This window comes from Glycine max, chromosome 2 (assembly GCF_000004515.6).
Source record: "Glycine max cultivar Williams 82 chromosome 2, Glycine_max_v4.0, whole genome shotgun sequence".
In the NCBI taxonomy this organism is placed as follows: Eukaryota; Viridiplantae; Streptophyta; class Magnoliopsida; order Fabales; family Fabaceae; genus Glycine; species Glycine max.
The window spans coordinates 9,695,990-9,719,011 of record NC_016089.4 but is presented as its reverse complement, the minus strand read 5'-3'; the positions used below and the strand labels follow the sequence as shown (position 1 = coordinate 9,719,011).

The 23,022-nt window shown below is 31.3% G+C and overlaps 1 protein-coding gene across 2 annotated transcripts; it reads right to left on the bottom strand.

Moving 5' to 3' along the window:
* Window positions 1-2,991: 2,991 nt before the first annotated feature.
* Window positions 2,992-7,123, bottom strand: LOC100810176 (U-box domain-containing protein 26). Of its 2 annotated transcripts, none has more exons than XM_003518651.5 (2): window positions 5,274-7,123; window positions 2,992-3,572 (listed from the first exon to the last, which is right to left on the bottom strand). In XM_003518651.5, exon 1 carries the CDS (start codon window positions 6,786-6,788, stop codon window positions 5,541-5,543), a length of 1,248 nt encoding a protein of 415 aa, XP_003518699.1. In that variant the 5' UTR covers window positions 6,789-7,123; the 3' UTR covers window positions 2,992-3,572; window positions 5,274-5,540. The 2 variants fall into 2 exon arrangements, with proteins under 2 accessions (XP_003518699.1, XP_014621764.1); XM_014766278.3 differs by lacking the exon at window positions 2,992-3,572 and adding an exon at window positions 4,958-5,166 and having other exon boundaries at window positions 5,573-7,051.
* Between the last annotated feature and the right edge of the window lie 15,899 nt (window positions 7,124-23,022).

The following is a 23,022-nucleotide window of genomic DNA, read 5'->3' as shown; positions in this document are numbered from 1 at the left end:
AGATCAAATATCATACATTCTTCTAACAGTATTAAATTATGTTTGGAATTAAACTTATTTCAAATTGGTTTACATACAGCTTTGTTTGGAAACAAAATTGTTGTTGTTTATTTAAATATCAAGAAAACTGGATGGATAAGTTGAAAGTGATAATTCCGGTAAAAGTTAATAATTTTTGTGGAGAACCCTCAAGTGATAATTCTATACTACTAAAGAGATTTTTTCTTTTTTTTTTTCGAAAACTACATTGATATGGAACTCTTTTATATTTAGAATTAAAAAAATTCATTAGTGTCACTAGAATTATCTCTACCAAAATACCCACCTCAGGACCACGTTCAAAGTTAAGTTTAGATTATTTTTCTAAGATGCTATGACTTTTTTATTTATTTCATAGATGGATAAAGCAACCATTATTGATGAAGTGGTGAAGTACATTAAATTTTTGGAGGAAACTTGCAAAAAGCTAGAGAAACAGAAACAAGAAAGGGCCCAATATGTTCTCAAAGAAGTAATGGCAACTTCAAATGCAGTTTCAATCACTACTGGAAAGAAACAAGTAGCTTTTGACAAAACTTGAGCTGCTTCAAATATGGTGTTGAACATTCATGGAGATGAAGCCCAATTCTCCATTTGCTCAGCCCATAACCAGGACATCTTGCCCACAATCATTTCTGTGTTGGAGAAGCCCACAATCATTTCTGTGTTGGAGAAGCATAACATAGAGGTCATTACTACCAGCATTTCAAGCAATGATAATGTCAATGGAAACACAAGCATGATTCTAGTCCATGTAAGTTTTAAACTTGATCCCCATCATGTTTGGTGCATACATGCATGGTAAATTTTTTGCCTTCCTGGTTGAATCTTTAGCAGACAATGAAAGACCAACAAAAAATAGTAAAGCATTTTAGTACTACAAGTAGTGCAAAAGTGAATATGGTTTGGTTTTATTTAACTCAACTAAACTGTTGATCTCACAGGCAAAACAAGCTTTGGATGCAGACTCAACTGAGGAAACTTTCAAGAAAGTAGCTGAAGAGATTATGCCATGGATCGCTTAAATTTGGATGATAAAAAACTTATATTATCATCATGTTGGAAAACTTTTTCTTTTTTGCCTAACTTAGACAATTTTGGAGGCAAATAAATAAATGCTTTCATATGTGTGGGTTTTTTTTAATCAGTTTTCATGTTATGGTTTGTGTGTGTGTGCACGCACATCAAAGATAATGAGGTTCAAATCTAAGATTTTGTGTAGGGATGTTTATTGGTTCCAGCAATATGATGAATTCAATAATCCAAATAAAACCAATTAAATTGATTAAAAAAAAATTCCTATTTGGATTGGACCCAAATCAAACCAATTAAAATTCGATGTTAATTGGTTTGGGTATCAAATTCACACTTCTCAAATTTGAATTATACCAACTATATATTTATTTATTTATTTTTAATGCTTAATTTTTCTAATGGTGTATTCTTTTGAATCTTTTTATCGTTTTTTATTTCAGTTTGTCTTCAGAATCAAGGTTGTGTCGAATAATTTAATTTATTTCCTTTTAATTATTATATATAAATGGAGTTTTATTATTTAATCAATTAATCATTTGTTTTTTTTATAATTTGTTATTATTTAGTTGGTTATAATTCAATAACATTTAAATATGTTGCTTACATTATATTATGACATCATTATTTGTCAAAATCAGGACCAAATTATGTTATTTTAATTTTTTTGTAAAATTATTTAAAGAAAATCATTGGATATTTGATAACTCAAACCAAACAAACCTGTTCATTAGGATGAGTTTGGTTTAGATTAGACAAAAAAATTCTGAAATCTAAATCAATTAAAATCAATCAATTCATATTTTATTTCCCTAAATCCGAACAAATCGACCCGTGAACACTCCTAATATCGTGTAAGTTATCTCAATCTTCACCGTTAGGTCAACCTTAATGAACTCATATGTATGGTTTAAGAATGTACAAAATGAACCTTTGAATCCATTTTTGAAAAGTATGTTCTTGGAGAGGGTTTAGAGTTCCAGTACTAAACCCATTTTTGAGAGCATTACTTAAGTGGAGACACATGGATTAGCTTCGACCAAAATTCCTAATTGCCAAAGGAATACTAGAGAAACATAGCAATAAAATTATTTTTCTTTTGCTTGATTACGCTTTTTGTCCTACTATTTATTAATTTTGTTCAATTTAATCTCACTATTAATAAAGGGTTTAATTTGTTCCCATAATTTTTCAAACGATACAATTTGGTTTCCTAATTTTCACATATGATCAATTTGCCCCCTTCTGCCTAAGTTGACTTGATGTCATTGTTTATGATTAGCAATGGTTTAAAATTGTTGCTTATTAGTGGCCGTCATTTTTATTTCTGGGAATAGAAGAAAGGTGTCACGGGTGAGAGGCCTATGATTTTGAGTCAATGGTTTCCTACCCAAACTCTAAGGATGGCTAAATAATTTGGGGACATGCTAGGTGCACCCATCAACATTGTTGGTGCACCTAGCAATTATTGTCCTTGCGTTAAAAAAATATTTCTTCTTTCGAAAGAAGGTTCTTCCGGTAAGCTTCTGGAAGCTTTCCGAAAGAACCTTCTTCCGGAAGAACAATTTGTGTTACCGGAAGAACCTTCTTCCATAAAGCTCTTCAGAAGAAGGTTCTTCCGGTAGAACAATTTGTTCATCCAGAAGAACCTTCTTCCGGTAGAACAATTTGTTTTTCCGGAAGAACCTTCTTTCGGAGAAGCTATTGAAAGAAGGTTCTTCCGGAAGAAGAATTATTTTTTTTAATACAAGGGCAATTTTACCCATTCACTTAATTACTGGGTGCACCAGCAATGTTGCTCGATGCACCTAGCATGTCCCAATAATTTGGTTCAGTTAAGAATTGAAGTGGGCTACAGAGGAGAGCTCAGCCCAATTAAATTTAGTCTTATCTGTCGAGACCACAAATGAACAACAGAGATTTCCTCTTGCTAGTTGGTCATTTAATAAATAAACATTCAAACAGAAAGAAATTGCAAGTAAGTATGTTATCCAGAACAATGGTCACCATCAAGGACAATGGAGCCTTCTAATCACTCATAGTCCTTGACAACAGCAGTACTCCACCCTTTTTTGTCTCTGAACTCTAAAACAGGAACTGCACTATTCTGGAATCACCGAACTTTTTTTGTCAATGAGAAAACTTGAGAACCAAAGCACTGAAGAGAAGAGAAGAACACGTGTGGTTGGTTGGTTGGTTATTCACTTTAATTGTAATTCCCATAGTGTTTGAAAGTGATGTTTGAATGCAAAAAAGAAGCCAATATGCATGGCAAAGTGGCAATATGGCATGCACATATATGTGCACAGTACACAGAAGTAGTAGTCGTCATTGGTCACCATAACACGAAGACCCTTATTGCTGTGTGTTTGAATTGTTGTCTGCAGAAAGCATTCTTCAACTGTACTGTAGGACTGCTGAAAACAAACATATCATGCACGCGAATGAACAGAAACAGCCTCATTGTCAAGCATCAATGATATCATCCTCCAATTAAGGGTCTGTTTGGTTGAAAGAAACAAAAAATGTGTGAAAATAAATTAAGATGAAATATTTAAATTAAAGTAAACTGTAAATATATTAGACTGACATCAATTTTTGAAATTTTCACCTCGAATGCATTCAAGTATAATTAAACCAAATACTATCTAAGGGAAACAATGTAAATATCAATTTGACTTCTTTTCTTGGAGACAGACCAAAAGCAGCAAGGCACAAATGAATCGTGATTCATGAATGAAATCCCACGCTACGTTTGTTTCTTTACATACAATACACACACAAACAATCTCTGACTTGAAGGGAAATTAATACTTTTATTGTTGAAAACTCGCTGGAAAGGTTCCCCAATCACCTCATCCTTTAGGTGACGTGTTTCCCCTTGTAGAGAAGAAAAATTGAGTGGTACTGGTTTGAAGATGGGTCCCTAGTGTTACATACCCTGAGGTTTGAAGACAAAATAATTTCTCAGAAACAAAGTTGGGCCTCTGGGCATGTGATGTGTGAGCAGTAGTAATAGACTAATAGCCATCACAAAAATTGAAAAGGGGCTGCAGAGAATAACAAATAGGCAAGCACCCATGCACCCATGTGACACCAATATTTGATTCCCATTTCCCACCAACATGTGACCATCACCCCTAATACAAGTAGTAGTATTTGTAAGCCGCAACCAAAAACGATGGATCCAGTTTATGAGAATCAGTATCTCATAAAAATGTCATTCAAATCTGGTTATTAATGTGAGAATATTATTAATAGGTAATTAATAAGTATTTCTATAAACACTTAATGAATCTTGAAAGATATTCTAATCCTGATGAATCTCTCAAAATGCAGCATACCTAAATTTTTCGTTATAAAAAAAAAAAGTGTATCTGTAAGCCACATAAATCATTTTTTCCCACTCCTTGTAGTAGGACCCTCTGGGGCCCACCATGTTCCCTCACATGTGCACACTCTTTTCCTTTTCATTCAAAGACGTTTCAAATCCGTGCAACCCCTTCTGTTCTCTCTGTTTTGTTCTTGCTCAAACTTCGTAGTCATAGACCAGTACGCTATTCGGCTACAAGTTGATAGTTATGGCCCATACAGATAGCCCTTCCATTGGAATGCAGCAGCAACTGTAGTTTCACTTTCACATATTTTTTTTATCGTGTTCTGTTCTGTCAATATTGTTTTTTTGATACACTTTCTCTGTCAAATATTAAAAAATATCAAATAAGTTTGAGGTTGCCTTTCAGAGATTCCAATTCAACCCTACCCAATCCACATCTAAGTATCATTTTTCACATGGATAAGACGAGAAAAATAAAAATCTAGTTGGGGTAGCAGAATGGTCCGGAACAACGTTCGAAATTGATGTACAAAAGAATGAAAAGATGGATTAAAAAAAAATAAAAGGTACTACTATACTATCTTTCTTCTTTGGTGAACGATGGAAAGGAGTCACCAACATAATGATTATTCAAGATGATGTTCCTAGGAAGTCAAAAACACTTCCGTCTATGGAGCTAACAGATACGTGTACTTCACCGAATGGCAGTGAATGTTTTCTTTCCACCCAATAAATAAAACCACAAGCTTTCCACATGCAAAAGCAGATTCACAAATACTACTCATAACCAACCAATTCAATCATAATTACGTTCCTAAACACAAACTACCACATTACTCGAAAGTTGAAACAAAACAAAAGTTACCTCTATTTTGATTTTTCTTTTCCATCTTACAAAAATTACAACTCCCTGATGAAACATTTTTGCTTGCTTTCGTTCTTCACAATAATCGTTACATACAAAAACAAAGAGAAGAAAGAAAAATAATTAAATACAGAATTACATTACAGACCTATTTATTTACCAATCTAAACAAACAAAAAAGACTCTCTAATTAAGCTTTCTTTTTCTCGAAATCTAAACATTTTTTTCCACTATAATTATTACTGGAGGAGAAAAATTAAAAAACGGTCAAAAGGGAACCACAACGACCTGGCTGCATGCAAAATCGTCAGAATTATTTCCGATGGAATCTTGCGGCCACGAATCCCGAAGAAGCTTCAGCAGCATCTGCGCCTTCCTCTTCGCTCTCTCCGTGCAATCGCTCTGCACGAGAAGCAGAAGCTGAGTCAGCACGCCCGCCGCCACCGCCTCGCGCTGGCACCGCTCCGATTCCGAACACAGCGAGAGCAGCGCTCCGGCGGCGTACTCCGTCGCACGGTCGGAGATTTTCAGAATTATCTTCACCAGCATCGGCACCGTCAGCGCGTGTCCGGCGAACGCCTCGCATCCCGCCGGAATCCGGCAGAGCAGCTCCACCGTGGCCAGCGCCCTCTCCGCGTCGCACTTCTCGAAGTCCGCGAGCCGGTCGACTAGAACCGCCGGCGTGCCGGCGTCCACCGCCTTCTGCCGCGTATTCTTCACCAAACAAAGCGCGAACAAGGCCTTGATCCCGATCTTGAGCGCGCGCGGGTGCGAGATCGGGCTCCGGAGCAGATCCACCACTCCGTCGTAGATTTCGTCGACACTGCTCACCTCCGCGCGTAGCTCCGGCGAGTGCGTCCCGGCGACGACGATCTCGATCAACGCGGCCGAGTTGACTCGGACGTCGAACGAGTTATGCGTCAACATCCGCGATAGATAGCCAATCTTCACAGAATCAGATGCGAGCGAAGCACATTCCGACTCACCAAGCGGAAACATAACGAGTAGCGCGAGCGATTCGTTTTTCAACTCATCCGAACCGTTGTTGAAAACGATAGGGAGAAGGATCTGGCGAACGTTGTGAGAGGCAATGAGGGAACGATTCTTGTCCGAGTCGCGAGCGAGTTGTCTGAGTCGGCGAATGGAAGAAAGGCGGAGGTGAGCAGGGGCAGAACCGGAAGAAGCTTGGTTGAGGAGAGAGCGAACTAAGGCAGGGTCTGCGGGCTGTTTGGGAGTGGGGATTCGCTCGACGCCAAAAGCGCGGTTAGCGACGCACCACTCTTGGATAAGGCGGCGAAGGGTGTGGTTCGGGATTAGGGTGAAGTCTGTGAGAGTGGCGCGTGTGACCGGACACGTGCTGTTGCCGGTGCTGACCCATGCCTCGATGCTGGCGCGGTCGTAGGTTTGACCGGTGCAGACGGTTACTGGGTCTCGCATGAGTTCGAGCGAGATTGGGCATCTGAAGTGGTAGGGTATGTGAACACCCAAATCCAACGGTTCTAAACTACCGGGCATTGTAATGGGATAAGAAAGAAGAGAAGAGAGAAGAGTGTGATGTGTTGTGTTGTGTTGTGTTTGGTACGAGAAATGAGTAATGAGTAATAATAATAATAGAGGTAGCTAAATCTGAAGGCTCTGCAAATTCTCTTTAGCTATGTCACGCTTTGCTTTCTCTTATATATGAGATGGAACAGAGGAACATACCCAACAGGCACAGAGAGGGGACTGGGCCTGCCACCGCCCCTCTCTCTGCCCCTTATCTGACTCCTCCCACACGTGTGGTGGCATGCATGGCACCTAACTTGGAATCTAACCCTGGTTGGGGATTGGGGATTTTGGTCAAACCAAATATGCCACTTGTGGGTCCCACATTTGCTGCCCTAAAATCTTACTCCTGTGAACATCAACTAATTGCGTCCTCCTTTTGATTTTCTTTTCCCCTCCTTCATTTATTATTATTGTTAGGGTGTCACTTTTTTGCACATTGCCCCCTCTCCTTTTCTTTCCTTCAACAACATATTCTTATCGTCTCAAAAGTCATAGATTAACCAGTGAAGTATAAAAATTATTAAAGGAAGTTTTGTCTTTCTCAATGAAATCAAATTATTGTCAGCATATCGTGAAAATTATATTTATTTTTCTAAAATAGTCTATTATGATAAAAGAATAATTTTTACTTAATGATTCAATTAACATATAAATATTAAAAAATAGACATAAAATTCATACTTAATTATAAGTTTTTTTAATTAAATAAATAATTCATAATTTTTAACTTATCAGACAATTGCTTAATCTTTAATAGATATAATGATAGTAATTTTAATAAAGATGTTCATAAGTAATTATAGTTGTGTCATATAATGATTTATAAGATAATTTCTAAGTAGACTTTTATAATATTTTTGATATAAAAGTTAATTTCGATACTTGATTTTTAATAAGATTTTGGCCATAATTATAAGAAACAAAGATTCAAATAATAAAGGTTTCAAGAATAAATAAAGATTGATAAAAGTATAGGATTTAAAAAGATGCAATAAAATAAAAAAAAACATGAATTCATTAAAAGTAAAAATGAATACATACACGATGACCTCTTAAATCAATAGTCAATCTCAATAAGTGATGTTGTCGGTATTTAAGGATTTAAGTGATAATGATTCAATCCATCGAAATTAAACTTCTAATACTGATAGTTGAATTCTATGATTTCGATACATATACAAACAATATTTCTAAATATATTCAATGTTATTTGATGACTTCACGTAATTTCTTCCCTTAACTGTTTCAATTGATATTTAAAAATTTGAAATGATCTTGCTTTTGAGTATTTTCAAAATCACATGTACTTTAATAGAGTCGTTGAAAACATTAATTTTTATTGAAATGAATTTTTTCGATGACGATCATAACTTTTTGAACTTTAATCCACATGTTGATCACTCTTTAATGCACTCCTCTTTTTCTGTCGAAAACAAATTCCATAAAAATTATATAAGGTCCAAAACTTAGACAAATTTTACACAACAAAGGTAACATATGCTTAAAGAACTTAATCATCCACATATGAACCTTGTTCGCTGTCCCTCTTTTTTTTCATTCTTGATTTCTTGCGTCTTTTTAATCTTTGTGTTCATGACCTTTTTTCCTTGGCTCTGTTTTTTGTTCTCTTGACCCTACTGCACTCATTGTTGGCTATTGAAGAGAAAGCTTTACACTGTTCTATTGTAACTTGAGGTCATGAAAGGTTTTGTAGTGCAGAGGAGATCAATGTGTATGATTACTCGCTGGCTCATTCGTTCTTTCAACACCAACGGAATTGACTAAATCATTGTTTATTTTGATGGCGAATTAATCATCTTGCAAAAGCTTTTTCAATGAATAAAGAAAAAGTAGCAAAGCCTTTTCTAAAATTTAGAATCAAGTAGGAAGGTGCCACCCTTTTGTGAAAAATACAATACTTTTACTAATAGTATAATGTGAAGTTGATAGCATGTGTCACTCAACCATTTAGATTAAAGGAGATTTGATTAAAAGAAGCAGTGGTAACTAAGTTGTATTATCTTTCATGAATTAATGAAAAGTGATGAAATAAATATTTTACACTTTTTTTATAATTCAATTGTGAAATAAATTGAAATTTACTTTGAATTTCGATTAAAACTTTAAGTTTAAAAAGTTGAAATAATGAAATGAAAAAACATAAAGCCAATACTTTTTGGGTAGAATCTAGAAAGTTAGTAACTAATAGGGTATAATATAACCCCCCTGCCCTAAACATATAAAAGGATCCAATAACAAGAATCACAACATAAGGTAGATTCTTTAGAATAAAGGCTTAGAGAGTTATATATTTACTTAAAATAAAGCAATTGAATCGTTAGTGACACAAATGATCGTTGAAAAAATGGGAATGGGAAAAGCAAATGGTTAAATTTTACCGGCAATTAAACGCTAAAATAAATAGACTTTTTTGTCCATGTACAAGTTTTGGTCACTTGCTTTTATCAAATGTTCTGGTTAATGACAAGCATCAAATGTTTTGTAATCTTTGTTACCTTAGTAGGGTACACCTTGTGCAATACTTCTTTATTCAATAATATTTAGCCTTTTAAAAAAAATGACAAGCACTTTTCTGATCAATAATATGATCATTTTTTCTTTATATGTTTATCCTTTCATTTTTCTTATAAAATTACCAAGAGTTTAATTAATTTTAGCATACCATTTCTGTAAAATAAATTTATACTATCAAGTAATTAATTAGAAATATTCTAGATATGAATGCTGTTAAAGTAATAAAACAAAATTTAATAATTTTCAATTATATGATAACTTGTGATAAATGGTAGTGTATAAAACTTGTATAGTATTAATGTATTTTAATTAAATTTAATTACTAAATATTAAAATTCAACCAATAATAAAAGGTATATCTTATTCTTAGCTATTGATTTAATTCCCATGTAAGATTTGATTTAAGGATATGAATGGAGTAATACCTTATTTCAAGATTTCTCAAAAATAGTGCGTTTAGACAACAAAATATTGAAAAGATCCCTCTTCCTTCCTGAAGTACCACATCAAATCGAGTATATTATTAAATTTTCTGAATTATTTTGCTAGCTAGTTTATATAGTTGGATCATGGATAAATGAATGAGATTATGGGAAAAAAAGAAAGCATAAGACTAACGAGGTTAGGTCTAATAAAATGAACTAATCTCTCATAAACAAGATGAATCAAAATTTGAAATTTTTATGAAAAGAAATATTTATTTTTAATAGTTAATATTATCTTAAAAATAATTGTATCCAAAAGAAAGAGACACGTGAGAAGAAGAAAAAAAAGATAGCAGAAGGGAGAATAGGAAAAATAGAGAAAATGAAAGGGGCAGAATGCAAATAAGTTAGAGAGTATGATTAGGTTTTGAACCATTTGGTAATAGTGGGTAGTCAAAGGTCAAAGGTGAAGAGATTAGGAAAGGAAAGTGGGGGGTCCAGGTTGTCTATCCACCTCTTTTATTGTTATCGTCTTGTGGATAACAATAACGGGTGCTTGCTATCCTTAACAAAAGTGTGGTCCCTCCTAAGTGTACGTGGTTTGATAAGTGTGACACCTGTATCAGAAATTCCTTCGTCTTTAAAAATTAACTCAAACTTAAATAATTAATTGCAATTTGAAAATTTATAAGCTCAAAATTCATAAATTAGATATTTTTTTTAACCAATTAATTAATAAATGTAAAACAGTAGAAAATGACAGAATTAAATACATGGCTAAACTTTAAATTTTGATGACTCTATATTTTTAAATAATTATGAATTGTATATTTTAATTTATTTCAAGTTTAACATTTTTAAAGTAATGGTATTTTTTATAATTTTTATTTATAAATATTTTTATTAATTGAAAATAGATTATCTAAATTAATTTATATTATTATTTTAACAATTTTATATTTTAAAAAAATGAGATTTGGCGATTTTATTGAGTATTTTTTAAGAATAATATTTTTATTTCGACAAATAATGGATGTAATATAATTTATTTTTTTTATTTTATGTTAAGTGTTTTTAATAAAAAAATATTAAATTTTCATTAGATAAAAAAATTCTTTAAGATTAAAGTTTTTTTTAATTGTGTATGAATTTTTTAATTACATTTATTGAAAAATGTAATTTTTTTCATAATTTAAATTTTTTATCCATAAAAATTAAATATATTAAGTAATGACATAATTTAAATAAAAAGTATATTATTAAAACAGTAATTAAAAGTAGTTTGTTGATGACAAATGATGGCACGATTTAGGTGGATCACCACTCATTGAAAGAAAGTGTTGAATGAAACATTGGAGGCATCAAATGTTAAGAATTAAAGTAAAATAAAAATAATATAAAAATGAAAGTAAAGTAAAAATAAACGAAGGATTATAAAAGTAAAAACTAAACATTGGTGATGTGTAGCAAGAACACCTTGTCCAGAGATAAAATTTATTTTAATGATTTTTACATCTCGTCTTCAGCCAAAAAAACGTTTTAAAAAATGAAAGTAAAATAAAAATAAAAGAAGGATTATAAAGAAAAATGTTAAGAATAAAAGTAAAATAAAAATACTTTCAGTTTTTTGTTTAACAGAAAAAAAAATTCTTTCAGTTGGAAGCTAAGTGTCGAAACTTTACTTCGACTACATTTCAAAATTATTTATTTTTGGTACATAGTATTTCAGAAAAATGTTACAAAATAAGTTATTTTACTAAATAAGAGTGTGTATTTGGATTTTCAATAGTAACATCCAAACGTATATTTAAGAGGAAAATAAGTTTAAGATCATCCAAAAGTATATTTAAGAGGAAAATAAGTTTAAAATCATGCTTAATTATTCCTTAAAATTATATTTGAGACTAAAATTATGTCCAAAAATTCAGTTTCGGAAAAATAATATTTAAGATACTGTTACAAACTTCAATCTAAACTTAAGTCTATTTTGTTTAAAGAACTCTTTGACTAGTAATACGAGGTTCAATTGCAAGGTCAAAGGGTGTTTTTTTTGTGCTGATTAGGATTCTAATCATGTGGCTACAAGTATGGATGACAATATTAGGTGAAACTCGGGAGCACAAGGACTCAACTCTAAGGAAGTGTTTGCTTTTTAAGAAAGAAATAATATATATTGGTGAGAAATCTTGTATTTTTTATTTTATGAAATTCACACTTTTTATACTTTACTTCAATTTAAAAAATCTATTTTCATCGTGTAAATCAAACACACTTTTAAAATATTGAAAAAAATCGAAATCTCACATCAGATAAAAATAAAGTTAAGTTAAAATATATAAGTAAAAAATAATTCTTACTCCTTTATTTAGTTTGTTTTTGGGATTGAATTAAGTATAAACTCACATTCTAATATTAAGATGGTATCGAATGGTTTTTTTTTCTTTCTCAGCAGCATTTTATCAGAATGTTTCATTTGAGGTTAATATCGAATGAAGTTTGTGAAAAAAATAAAAAATATTAACAATTTTGGCAAACATGCAATTGGAGAAAAAACAAGAATTTAGAGTGTTGAAAAAAATATATGATGGCTAACTAGATACGATTCCTCATATTCATTCTTCCATTTTATTTTATTTTTAACACGTATACATATATTATTTTATTTCAAAAATTAAGTTAGAGAACAATTCAATAACAAATTCATCGTTATAATATATGGCCTAGATAGATAATCTTCTGACCTTATGTTTATATTAAAGGTTAACCTTCCCAAAACTAATTTGTCGTGCTAACAAAACTGTACATTTTGAAGGATATCTGATGGATATTTTACTTTGCGTGCATCAAATAATAATTTTCTTATCACTATTCATGTATATTTTGAAATAGTGATTTTTTTAGTTTAAATATGCTTTTATTCTTTCAATTGTAAATAATTATGTATTTAGTTCTTTAAATTTGAAGTTGTTTTTCTAGTCTATCACAAAATACTTTTTTTGTTCTTTTATAGATCGAGTGTGAGTCAAACAAAAAAAATGAAATAAGAGATTCACAAATTTTAATATTTTTATCATTAAAATTTGATTTTTATTTTATATCTTAAAATAAGATTTTTTGTCAGTGTTAAACTATCAAAATCAAAATCAATAAAAAAAATTCTATTTTATATTTTAAAGCAGTTAATGAAGTTTTAATTTTTAACTGGCTTGATTATGTCCGTTTTTAATTATATGTATGTACTTTAAAATATAAAATAAAAAATTAAATTTGTAAAGTCAAAATTTGTTATGAATTATAAATTTCTTATTTTATATTTGATTCGCATTTTAGAGAAATACTAAAAAAATATTTTATGGATTTGAAGAATTAAAAAAAAACAACTTTAAATTTGATAAACCAACAAAAATAAATTAAATTTAAAAGATTAAAAATATATTTAAACTGATTTTTTTAAGGGTATATATGATGGATACTTAAGTGGCAACTTTTGATTATGCTTTCTCGATATGTATGGGTGCTTAAGCGGAGCAATTTTAATGCACAAGGTCTGGTTGGCTAGAATGGAAATTATACATCAAGGATTACACAAAGTTGGTGGGGATTTTCAAACAGGGATCAATCGATTCTCTTTCTTTTTGTAATGTATTTGTGTTGACATTTATTGACAGAGTGAGTAGAGGTGGGGAGCATTTATTGGTTTTGAGTGGGTGGTTAATTTTTATTTGTAAATATTAATTAATTAGTTTCCTTATTATATTAATTAAGTAACTAAAATAATTAAGATGTGTAAAATTGTATTATTTATGATTTTTTTAAAATATTTTTTTTATAATTTTCAATAAATATTATTTCTTTTAATTATTTAAATAATAATTAATGTCTTACGAATAATGATTAATTAAGAAGACTTATGGGTCATCAATATTGTCTTGCAGTAATCTATCCTAATTCTAAATTTATTTGTGGGTTAAGATGTGGGGAGTATGTTATTCCATCATATTGTAGACTATTAAGAGATCTAATGTAATTAATTGAGTAAGTATATGAATGTTGAAAATCTTTTGAAAAGATATTTAATTCTTAGATAAAAAAATGATTATGATATTTTTAGTAACAATTAAGCCCAATTCTCAATTTAGCTTAAAAAAACAAAATGACTGGCAATTTTTCAAACTTTTGTTATTTTGTTAATATTTCAAAACTCTCCAACATTAATCTCTATTATCGACGAAACATATCTTAAACAGTATTTACTGTTTATTACTTGTCTTTTCTTTCTAAATTTTCAATTTAGTCTTCACGGTACTGTTTTTCCATTGAAATTTATGTAGATGGTCTTTGGACATTTCAACAAATTAATGAAGAAAAAGTGTACACAGTCAGCAAACAAATCAAAGAAAAAAGTTCAATCTTGTAATAATTGAATGAGATATTCAAACATTGAAAACTTTAAATCAAGATTACATTGATTTAACTTTTTAAATTTATAAGTAAGTTGTTCTTGAATAATATTTTTTGACTGGGGTTCTTGAATAATATTAAAATCATAAATATAATTAGTTCATAATTTTGCGATCAGTTTAACTTACTTTGATCCAATTTTTCACTCATTGGAAAAGGTTGCTCAATATTCAAAATACTGATAATAATGTTGGTATTAATTTAATCCATTTTTTCACTCATTGGAAAAGGCTGCACAGTACTGAAAATACTGATAATAATGTTGATATGAATTGTCAATAAGCAAATTATAAGATTTTGAAGTATGTTTTTTAAACTCTTCAAATCAAATGTCACATAAACATTATGATTTATGAGTTACATAGATTACCTAACAGGAAAAAACAAATTTTAAACATCAGAGATAATTTACGATAGTTGCTGCTTATTTTAATATTTTTCTTCAAAGTTTTTTTTTATAAATGATTTTTCTAAAGGTACCATCTAATACATGAAAAGAGTGGCAACTAAAATTTCTGTGTGATGATCATTAAAACGAATTCACTTTTTTTTAAAGAAAAATAAAATTCAGAAGAAAATAATATGAATGAAATAATTTCACTAAGTTAACCATCCTGCCTTTTCTCATTTTGAATGAAATAATTGTATTTTGCTTAAAAATAATAAAAAACAAATATATTTGAATATATAAATTATATCTATAAATAATTTAAATTGTGATATAAGGTTATTTTTAACTATTCACAAGTCCTTTAAAAACATTAAAATTTAATTTAGAGATAGAGATATATAAAAGAGAATAATTTAATATGGATGAGAAACAATTTTTCTTTTTTTGTTAAGGATAGTGTGTGAATTGAAATGCACCTCCCAGAAAGATAAGAGAGAGAAAATGTTAACTGTATAAATGAGAGTGGGGAGGGTCAGAGTCTCACTCTATTTTTATTTTATAGTATAGGAGTATCAAAAATATGATACTATCAAACACATAGATTATCAAGTATAAGATTATTTAAACTTGTAATTTTTAGTTCTCAAGAATGTAATTTCGTTAAATGCTTTAAAAAAATTATTGTTTATAATAATTTTATTTAACTTGAACAAACATCCATTCAATAAAGGAGTGAAAGTTTCACTTTCCATAATAAATACTTAAAAATTTATAAAATAAGATTAATTTTTTAAAATAAAATTCCATCATTCTATATAATATGTTGATGCTCATGAAAAATATCATGAATGCAAGTCAATGAAGTCATGAATACTACAAGACTAATGAAAAAGTTGTCCTAAGCTCTAAAAAACATATATGTAACATCTATAAAACTATTAACGCTATTTTAAAAAAATACTAATTAATAATTTGAATTATCATGTGATAATTTTTATTGTGACATGATATATTATCTCCAATGTTTCCATTTAAAAATTGTATAGTCTTAAGATATATAATTGAGCACGTGAAATAATTGATAAAGTGTTATTCTAATTTAATAAGAGAATTTGAATTTGAGTCGTGAATATATTATTGCATTGAATATTTAGATGAAAAACTTTATCACTCCAAGTAATCCATTCTATCTCAAACAAAAATTATCTCTAACAAAAGATGCATATGGTCTCTAAAAAAATATGTATTTAAATATAATTATAAGTCATTTAACTTTAATCTCATTATTTATTTTTAAAAGTTAATAAGGTAGCTTTACACCTGTTTTATATTCTACGTTTCCCTTCCAAAAAAAGGTTTAACAAAATCAAGATTAAATAAGTTTTTGTCCTTCAATTATTTCAGATTTTGAGTGTGATTATTAAATATGAAACTCCATTTAATACTCAAATAAGTAAAATTTTATAGTGTATAATAATTTTATCTGACTAAAACATTTTTTTTTCATAAAAAAATGTGTGATTCTTAAAATGTTTACAAATTTTGTTTCCATTATTACTGAAATTTCTAGACACATTGAAAGAGAGTTTAACCCCAATGGCTATATATATATATATATATATATATATATATATATATATATATATATATATATATATATATATATATATATATATATATATATATATCATTTATGCTTCTCATGACCTTTTTGACTATTGATGAGTATAATAGTAGTAATAATAGTAGGAAGATGGAGGGAACATATGAGAAAATGAAATCCATTAAATAAAGAGTGTACAACTGTATGTAGAGTTAGGTTGAAGGTAAGTACATTGCATGTTTTGTGTAGTGTTGTATGAAAGTGGATGACGCGTGGGGGGAGAGACAAATGCGGTCCAGGGCAGGGGCACGAGCACGAGGGTAGTATGACCCTATTGTCCCCGGTCAACCCGGCAATGTTTTGCCGCTACACCTTCTTCCAAAACCCACTCTTGTTTCTCTTTCCCTTCATTGCACCTGTTTCCAGCTGTTTTTTTTTTCACCCTCTTTCTTTCACTGCCTAGTATCTTGTATCCCTTTGCCCCTACTTTCTGCCATCATCCTATTCATATATGGAATTTAGTTATGTGGGTTATGATTAATTATTCTCTAAATTTTATAATTTAATATTATAGTGATTCTTAAAAATTATAATTTATTGTTAAATTTATCATTTAACATTATACTTAATGATAAAATAATCTCATAAATTTAATTATATGATCAATTTATCATATTTTTTTGTAATTTTTTAACTAAATTTTAATTTTAATTTTTATTTTTTAGAGACCAATTTATTATAGTCTTACACTTTTAGGAACTAAAATAAATATTTACTTTTTTATTTTTAAAACTTTTTTATTAAAAAATTTGGTTTTGTGTTGGTGGCCACATAATAGGAATGGCAATGGGTCCCAATTTTGATGGAAAAAACTCGAGTTGACTAGAATCGGGGTCGAGTTTGGATTTTCCTCGATAGTCAACATCGAGTTTGGGGTTGGAGATGAGATTATTAATACCCGACCTGAACCTGCCTCCAAACCCGTTCCGCTGATAATTAACACACTAAAATATCATTACAAAAATATCATTCATATTTCATGATGTATTACTATTAGTTTAAGCTACATTTAAAGGATGAACACCCTTACTATTGGTTGAGTTGGTATCAAAGTAATAGCACCAATGCAACTCTCATATTCATAGTTCATAATTCATGAGTCATATATTTTATTCTAAGTGAACTATGAGTGCCTAAGGAATAGATGAAACATTCATTGACAAAATTTTTAAAAAGCACAGTTTACAAAAATGTTAACAATCAAAAGAGAAGAAATAAAAAATGATATTGAAAGTAAAAGTAGAAGTAAAAGATCATCCATCTTAGAGTAGAAAAGTCAAAAACTTTGATACACCTGGGAAACCCCAACAATAGCAAACAAATCATCATCGCAGTCAAACTCTATGCTGCAAAGTGCAATATACATGGTTAAATCCACAAATTCATAAAATTTAAGTACCAAAATATAAATGTGACGTGACCACTTTAATTCAATGTGCCGCCTCTGCCTCCTAGACCTATCACTCTTGGGGCTCTGCGGGTTCGCGAACCGCTGGTAAATCTCCACCATCAGTCTCTCCAGTAGTGATCTGCTCCCCACCACCACGACATCGTCATCACCCCCCTAACCCACTTCTCCTCCACAACAAAATATGTCATTCCTATGAAACTCACATCCACAGCCACCAATTCGCTCCGATTCTCGAGTTTGAAATCGGATCTCCTCCTGTTAGGATCAAAAAATGCGACCACGTGTCCTTCCTTAGAGAGGCTCATCAAGAGGAACGACGTTTTGGTGACATCGTAAGTGTTTGAATCGGAGTTGGGAAGGAAAACCCTAGAAGCGGAGATGAAGAATGGGCCCCACTCGAAGAAAAGCAAGGAAAGTGATGCAAGCTCCATTGGAGCTTGTAGGCCTAGGATCTTCTTCATCAATGGATTCCTTTGCTTCTTGGAAGATGAATGGCAGCGGAATGGAGAAAGGAGAGAGAGAGAGGAGACGCCACTTCAAGGAGAAGATGAGTCTAGAAGAAGCTCACCACCATAGGAGGCCATGGATAAGAGCTTGGAGGAAGAAGGAGATGAATGAAGGGAGAGGGAGAGAAGAGCACGAAATTTTGTGCTCTAAATGAGCTTTGAAATCTGAAGTTTAATATTCAAATCATCAAAGTTGAAAAAAATGCACACACATGACCTCTATTTATAGCCTAAGTGTCACACAAAATTGGAGGGAAATTCAAATTTCACTTGAATTTGAAATTGAATTTGTGGAGCCAAACTTTGGAGCCAAAATTTCACTAATTATGATTAGTGAATTTTAGTTATGGTTCAGACCACTAAACCAAGATCAATTCCAAGATTTCCACTAAGTGTGCTTAGGTGTCATGAGGCATGAAAAGCATGAAGGACATGCACAAAGTGTGACTATATGATGTGGCAATGGGGTGTAGTAAGCAAATGCTCACCTCCCCCTCTAAAATTTAATTGGATTGGGCTTCTACCAATTCAATTAAATTTATTTCCAATCACACACATCAAACATCCACTTAGTGCATGTGAAATTACAAAACTACCCCTAATACAAAAACTAGTCTAGGTGCCCTAAAATACAAGGGCTGAAAAATCCTATATTTCTAGGGTACCCTACCTACATTATGGAGCCTTAAATACAAGGCCCAAAAATAATGAAACCTTAATCTAATATTTACAAAGATAAGTGGGCTCGTACTTAGCCCGTGGGCTCGTACTTAGCCCATGGGCCCGAAATCTACCCTAAGGCTCATAAGAACCCTAGGGCCTTCTCTTGCATCTCTGGCCCAATCTACTTGGAGTTTTCTATCCAATGCCCTTGCGGGGTAGGATTGCATCAGAAAGGATTCCGGTTCCGCTTCGGCACCAGAAGCCGAGGAGATTCTCTCAGCAATGGCGGGTGTGGTAGAGTTGCTTGAGGGAGATGGTGGGCTTTTGAGCTCATTGGGTGTGGTAGAGTTGCTTGAAGGGAAACCATGTCATGCATATCAGTCTTAACGTCAACAATCCTCACGTCTCCACTAAGAGAGAGAGAGTGACGGAAAGAAGTCGAGGCGCCATCTCCTTCATCTCCCGCAGTGCCACGATGAAGAAGTTGAGGCGACAAGAAGAAATGCGAGAACGAAAGATAGAGGGGCTTAGTACGCTGCCCGATAAAAGAGAGAGAGAAAGCGATAAATTAATTAAAAATAGTAATCATTTAAGACAATTTTGCGAAGACCGTCTTTGTTTTGAAACATTTCAAGGCAGTTTCGCAAAAAACATTTTTAAAATGTTCACAATATTTATAAAATTGTCACTGTTATACAAACAAAGATGATTTTTTTACAACCGTTGTAAATACTGTGTCGTAAAAAAGAGAGTTTTTAGTAGTCACAATACTTTGTTTACTAAATTAAAAAATTTATAATCTAACTATTTTATATGCATATACTTTTTCATGGACTACATGTATTTTTTACTAAAGACATTTTTATTTGAGCAAATATAATTAATATGGATTGTAATTTTTTTTCTTCAAGCATTTATCTTAACATCATATCCACAACTTAAACTTGAGTCCATTGGTTAATATGAAATAATCTCATATTAGTCTATTCATATACTTGGTGGTCTTTTGTATTTAATTTAACCAACCCATGGATAATAAACTCGATTTTAGAGAAGGAAGAGTAGTCTCTTACAATTTTTGAAAATTCACATTTAGTGAATTTTTATGCACGCTATTAGTGTAAAAGTTAAAGAAAAATTAAATAAATGAACAAGAGAAAAGGGTTGAACATGTTTTTGTCCTTAAATTGTTTTTTTTAAAATAGTCCTTGCAATTTTTTTTATTGTGGATTTTATATTTTTTTCGTTTTTCTTTATATTCACTGGGTGGAAACCTTAACTCTTTAGAGTTTCGTCGCACTTAGTGTAGGAATATTGTTTCTTATTGTGCGAACTCGAACATTAGGCACAAGTCCATGGGACTTTGGAGCTTGGCGAGAGCTCTTTTGCATGCTTAGGACTGGAACACCCTAAAGCACTCTACAGTTCTAGGGAGTCTCACACTCAATGCACCTTCGTCGCGGTTAGCGCAAATTATTAAAAAAATCCAAAAAACTCTTGTTGTACTTAGGGCTCTCTAATTAATGCAAACACACAATCTACAAAATTCATAAGTAACCAAATTAAAATACTATTATTTTTAATCGTCAACGCTCAAACAACATGCACAAAATTTTAATTATGATTAGAATTGACTGACCATAAACAAATCCATGAGACTATTTTGTCACTTTTTTAGTTGCTCATACATTGTTAGTTCACAAGTCAGACCTTGAAACTTATACTAAACATCACTAAAAGCTTATTCATTACATTTTTATGAAATTAATTTAAAATTCATTGTTGTAATTATTTTAAAGCACTTAAAACACATTGGAAAAACAATTGATGTTACATAAAGCACAACAATCAATTTTCAAGTTGATCAATCGACCCGGGTGTGATTGGCACCACTTCAAAGTTGTTTATTTCAATGATAGGGGGAGCACCCTGTACATAAGAGACCCTGTCTCTCCATTTTAAGAGAGATTGGACTAAAAAACATGGAGATGATCATTTGGATCCATGGTTCCATAGTACAATTCCATAGAGGGAGTTGTTGAATATGCTTTGGAACCTAAAAACTGAACACTGCAAAAAAAAGGATAAGTTGAACGAGATTATCCTGTCGTCGTGTTGATCAACAATGACTAATGTGGCAGTTGGTGGTGAGAGTTCATTGTGTTATGAACTATGTTAGAGAATGAAGGTATTGATTAGATAGTATGTCCAGGTTGGGAAACATAGACCTTGGAGAACGTGTGGGGATTAGGATGGTTGCTACGCTCATCACGGTGGCTTTATCCCAGTCTCGTTTGGGTAAAGTGTTCTACATCAATTATCATTCCTACTCCAAGGTGTTTCATTGCTGTTGAAAGATATAACAGCCAGTTTAGCAACAAAAGTCACCGCTGCAAATGTAGTAACATTATAAACAACATTGGTAGTACCTGCAATGGGTGGTGGTTGAGGTATAGGTACACAATGACGATTTGTTGGAACACTACTACAAAAAATCATTTTAACATCGTTACCCGGTTTATAAAATTGATGTTAACAAAAAAATGTGATATTATATTCATAAATAATATGAAATTGTTAATATTGATTTGTTTTAAAAATCGATGTTAATAAAGTCTTGTTAACACCCTAGTTATTTTCTAGTAGTAGAGTGATGAAAGCCTCCAATTTGTAGTTCCTGTTGAGAATAATCTCACATCGGATGTTTAACAAACTTGATAAGTGTTTATATAATTGGATAGGTCATCCCTTTATAAACCAATTTTTAAGGAAACTTTTCGGATGTCTTTACTATACTATAAAATTTAATATGGTATGGTGGTGGTCACCTACAAACACCCAAATGCTCAAATAAGTAGAAGAATGAGGAAAATGCATGACCAAAAAAAATTGAATGTTACCTGGTAGCACATAGACCTTATATAGCCTTCATTGAGGTAGGAAAATTTGTTGGATGATTTGGCAGTTAGTTACACTACACATGGCGGACGTGATCAACAAGTGAGGTCGACATTTTATAGTTTTTAGAAATTATTTAAATTCAATTGATACTATTTTTATGACACAAAAAGTAGAGTGGTCCTTCGTTAACTCCTTTGGTTCCCCTATAAATAAATCTGGCACAGTGCTCAAATGACCTCCCATGAAGAACACAGCTTAATCACCATAGAGAAAAGTTAAGCACTAGCTATGACTCGAAATTTGTGAAATATGAACTGAAGTGGCTAACTTAGCTCTGTTCTTTTTACGCATAGGTAATTTTAATGAATATATATATATATATATATATATATATATATATATATATATATATATATATATATATATATATATATATATATATATATATATATATATATATATATATATATATATATATATATATATATATATATATATATATATAACGAATGGTGACCCTAGTTCTAGTTAAAGTGATGCTAGTGGATGAGGCGCTGGAAAAGCAAATCAATGGCTGACTTGCCCTCATGATTCATGAGTGAACTCTATAAAATCTAGATGCCTTTTCACTTTACAAATAGATTACCCCATATATTATATTAGAGTTACAATAAATAAAAATAAAATAAGAGAGAAGCTATACGAATGTTATTTACGGAGACATTTCCTATGGCACCATGTCCCATGCATGGAAAGTCTCAGGAGAGAAAAATGAGTGTGGATACTAAGCAAAGCCTAGTTGGCCTTGCGATTCGCCCTAAGTAAGAATAATAATGCTTGATTCGTCTAATGTACTAGTATTTTTTTAAGACCAAAATCTAATATAATCTTTTGACCAATAATTGAACTCACTTTCCACTCTGTTCATGCATTTGCTCCCCCACGTGTTCACCCTCCTACTCTGTATTTTTTTTAGTCCAAATCCAAACCCTTCCTACTTTCAATTCATAGAATATTAGCATATATAAAATATGAGAAATGATAACCAGGTCACTATGCTTGTGATATTAGTTAAAGAAATAAAAATATTTTTATTAAAATGTAAAATTATATTATTTATCATTTTTAACGTTATCTCATGATTTTCTCAATAAAAAATATTTCTTATAATTTCTTAATTAATACTTTAAGATATTAATTAACAAGAATAATAAAGTATAAACCAATATTGTGGGTTGGTGCGTG

Bases quoted from the DNA above. Each gene is read 5' to 3' on its own strand.
- LOC100810176 (XM_014766278.3), bottom strand. From the start codon at position 6,788: ATGCCCGGTAGTTTAGAACCGTTGGATTTGGGTGTTCACATACCCTAC. The intron at 5,167-5,572 runs CATGCAGCCAGG...GAATCTGCTTTT, and splicing joins AAATAATTCTGACGATTTTG to GCATGTGGAAAGCTTGTGGT.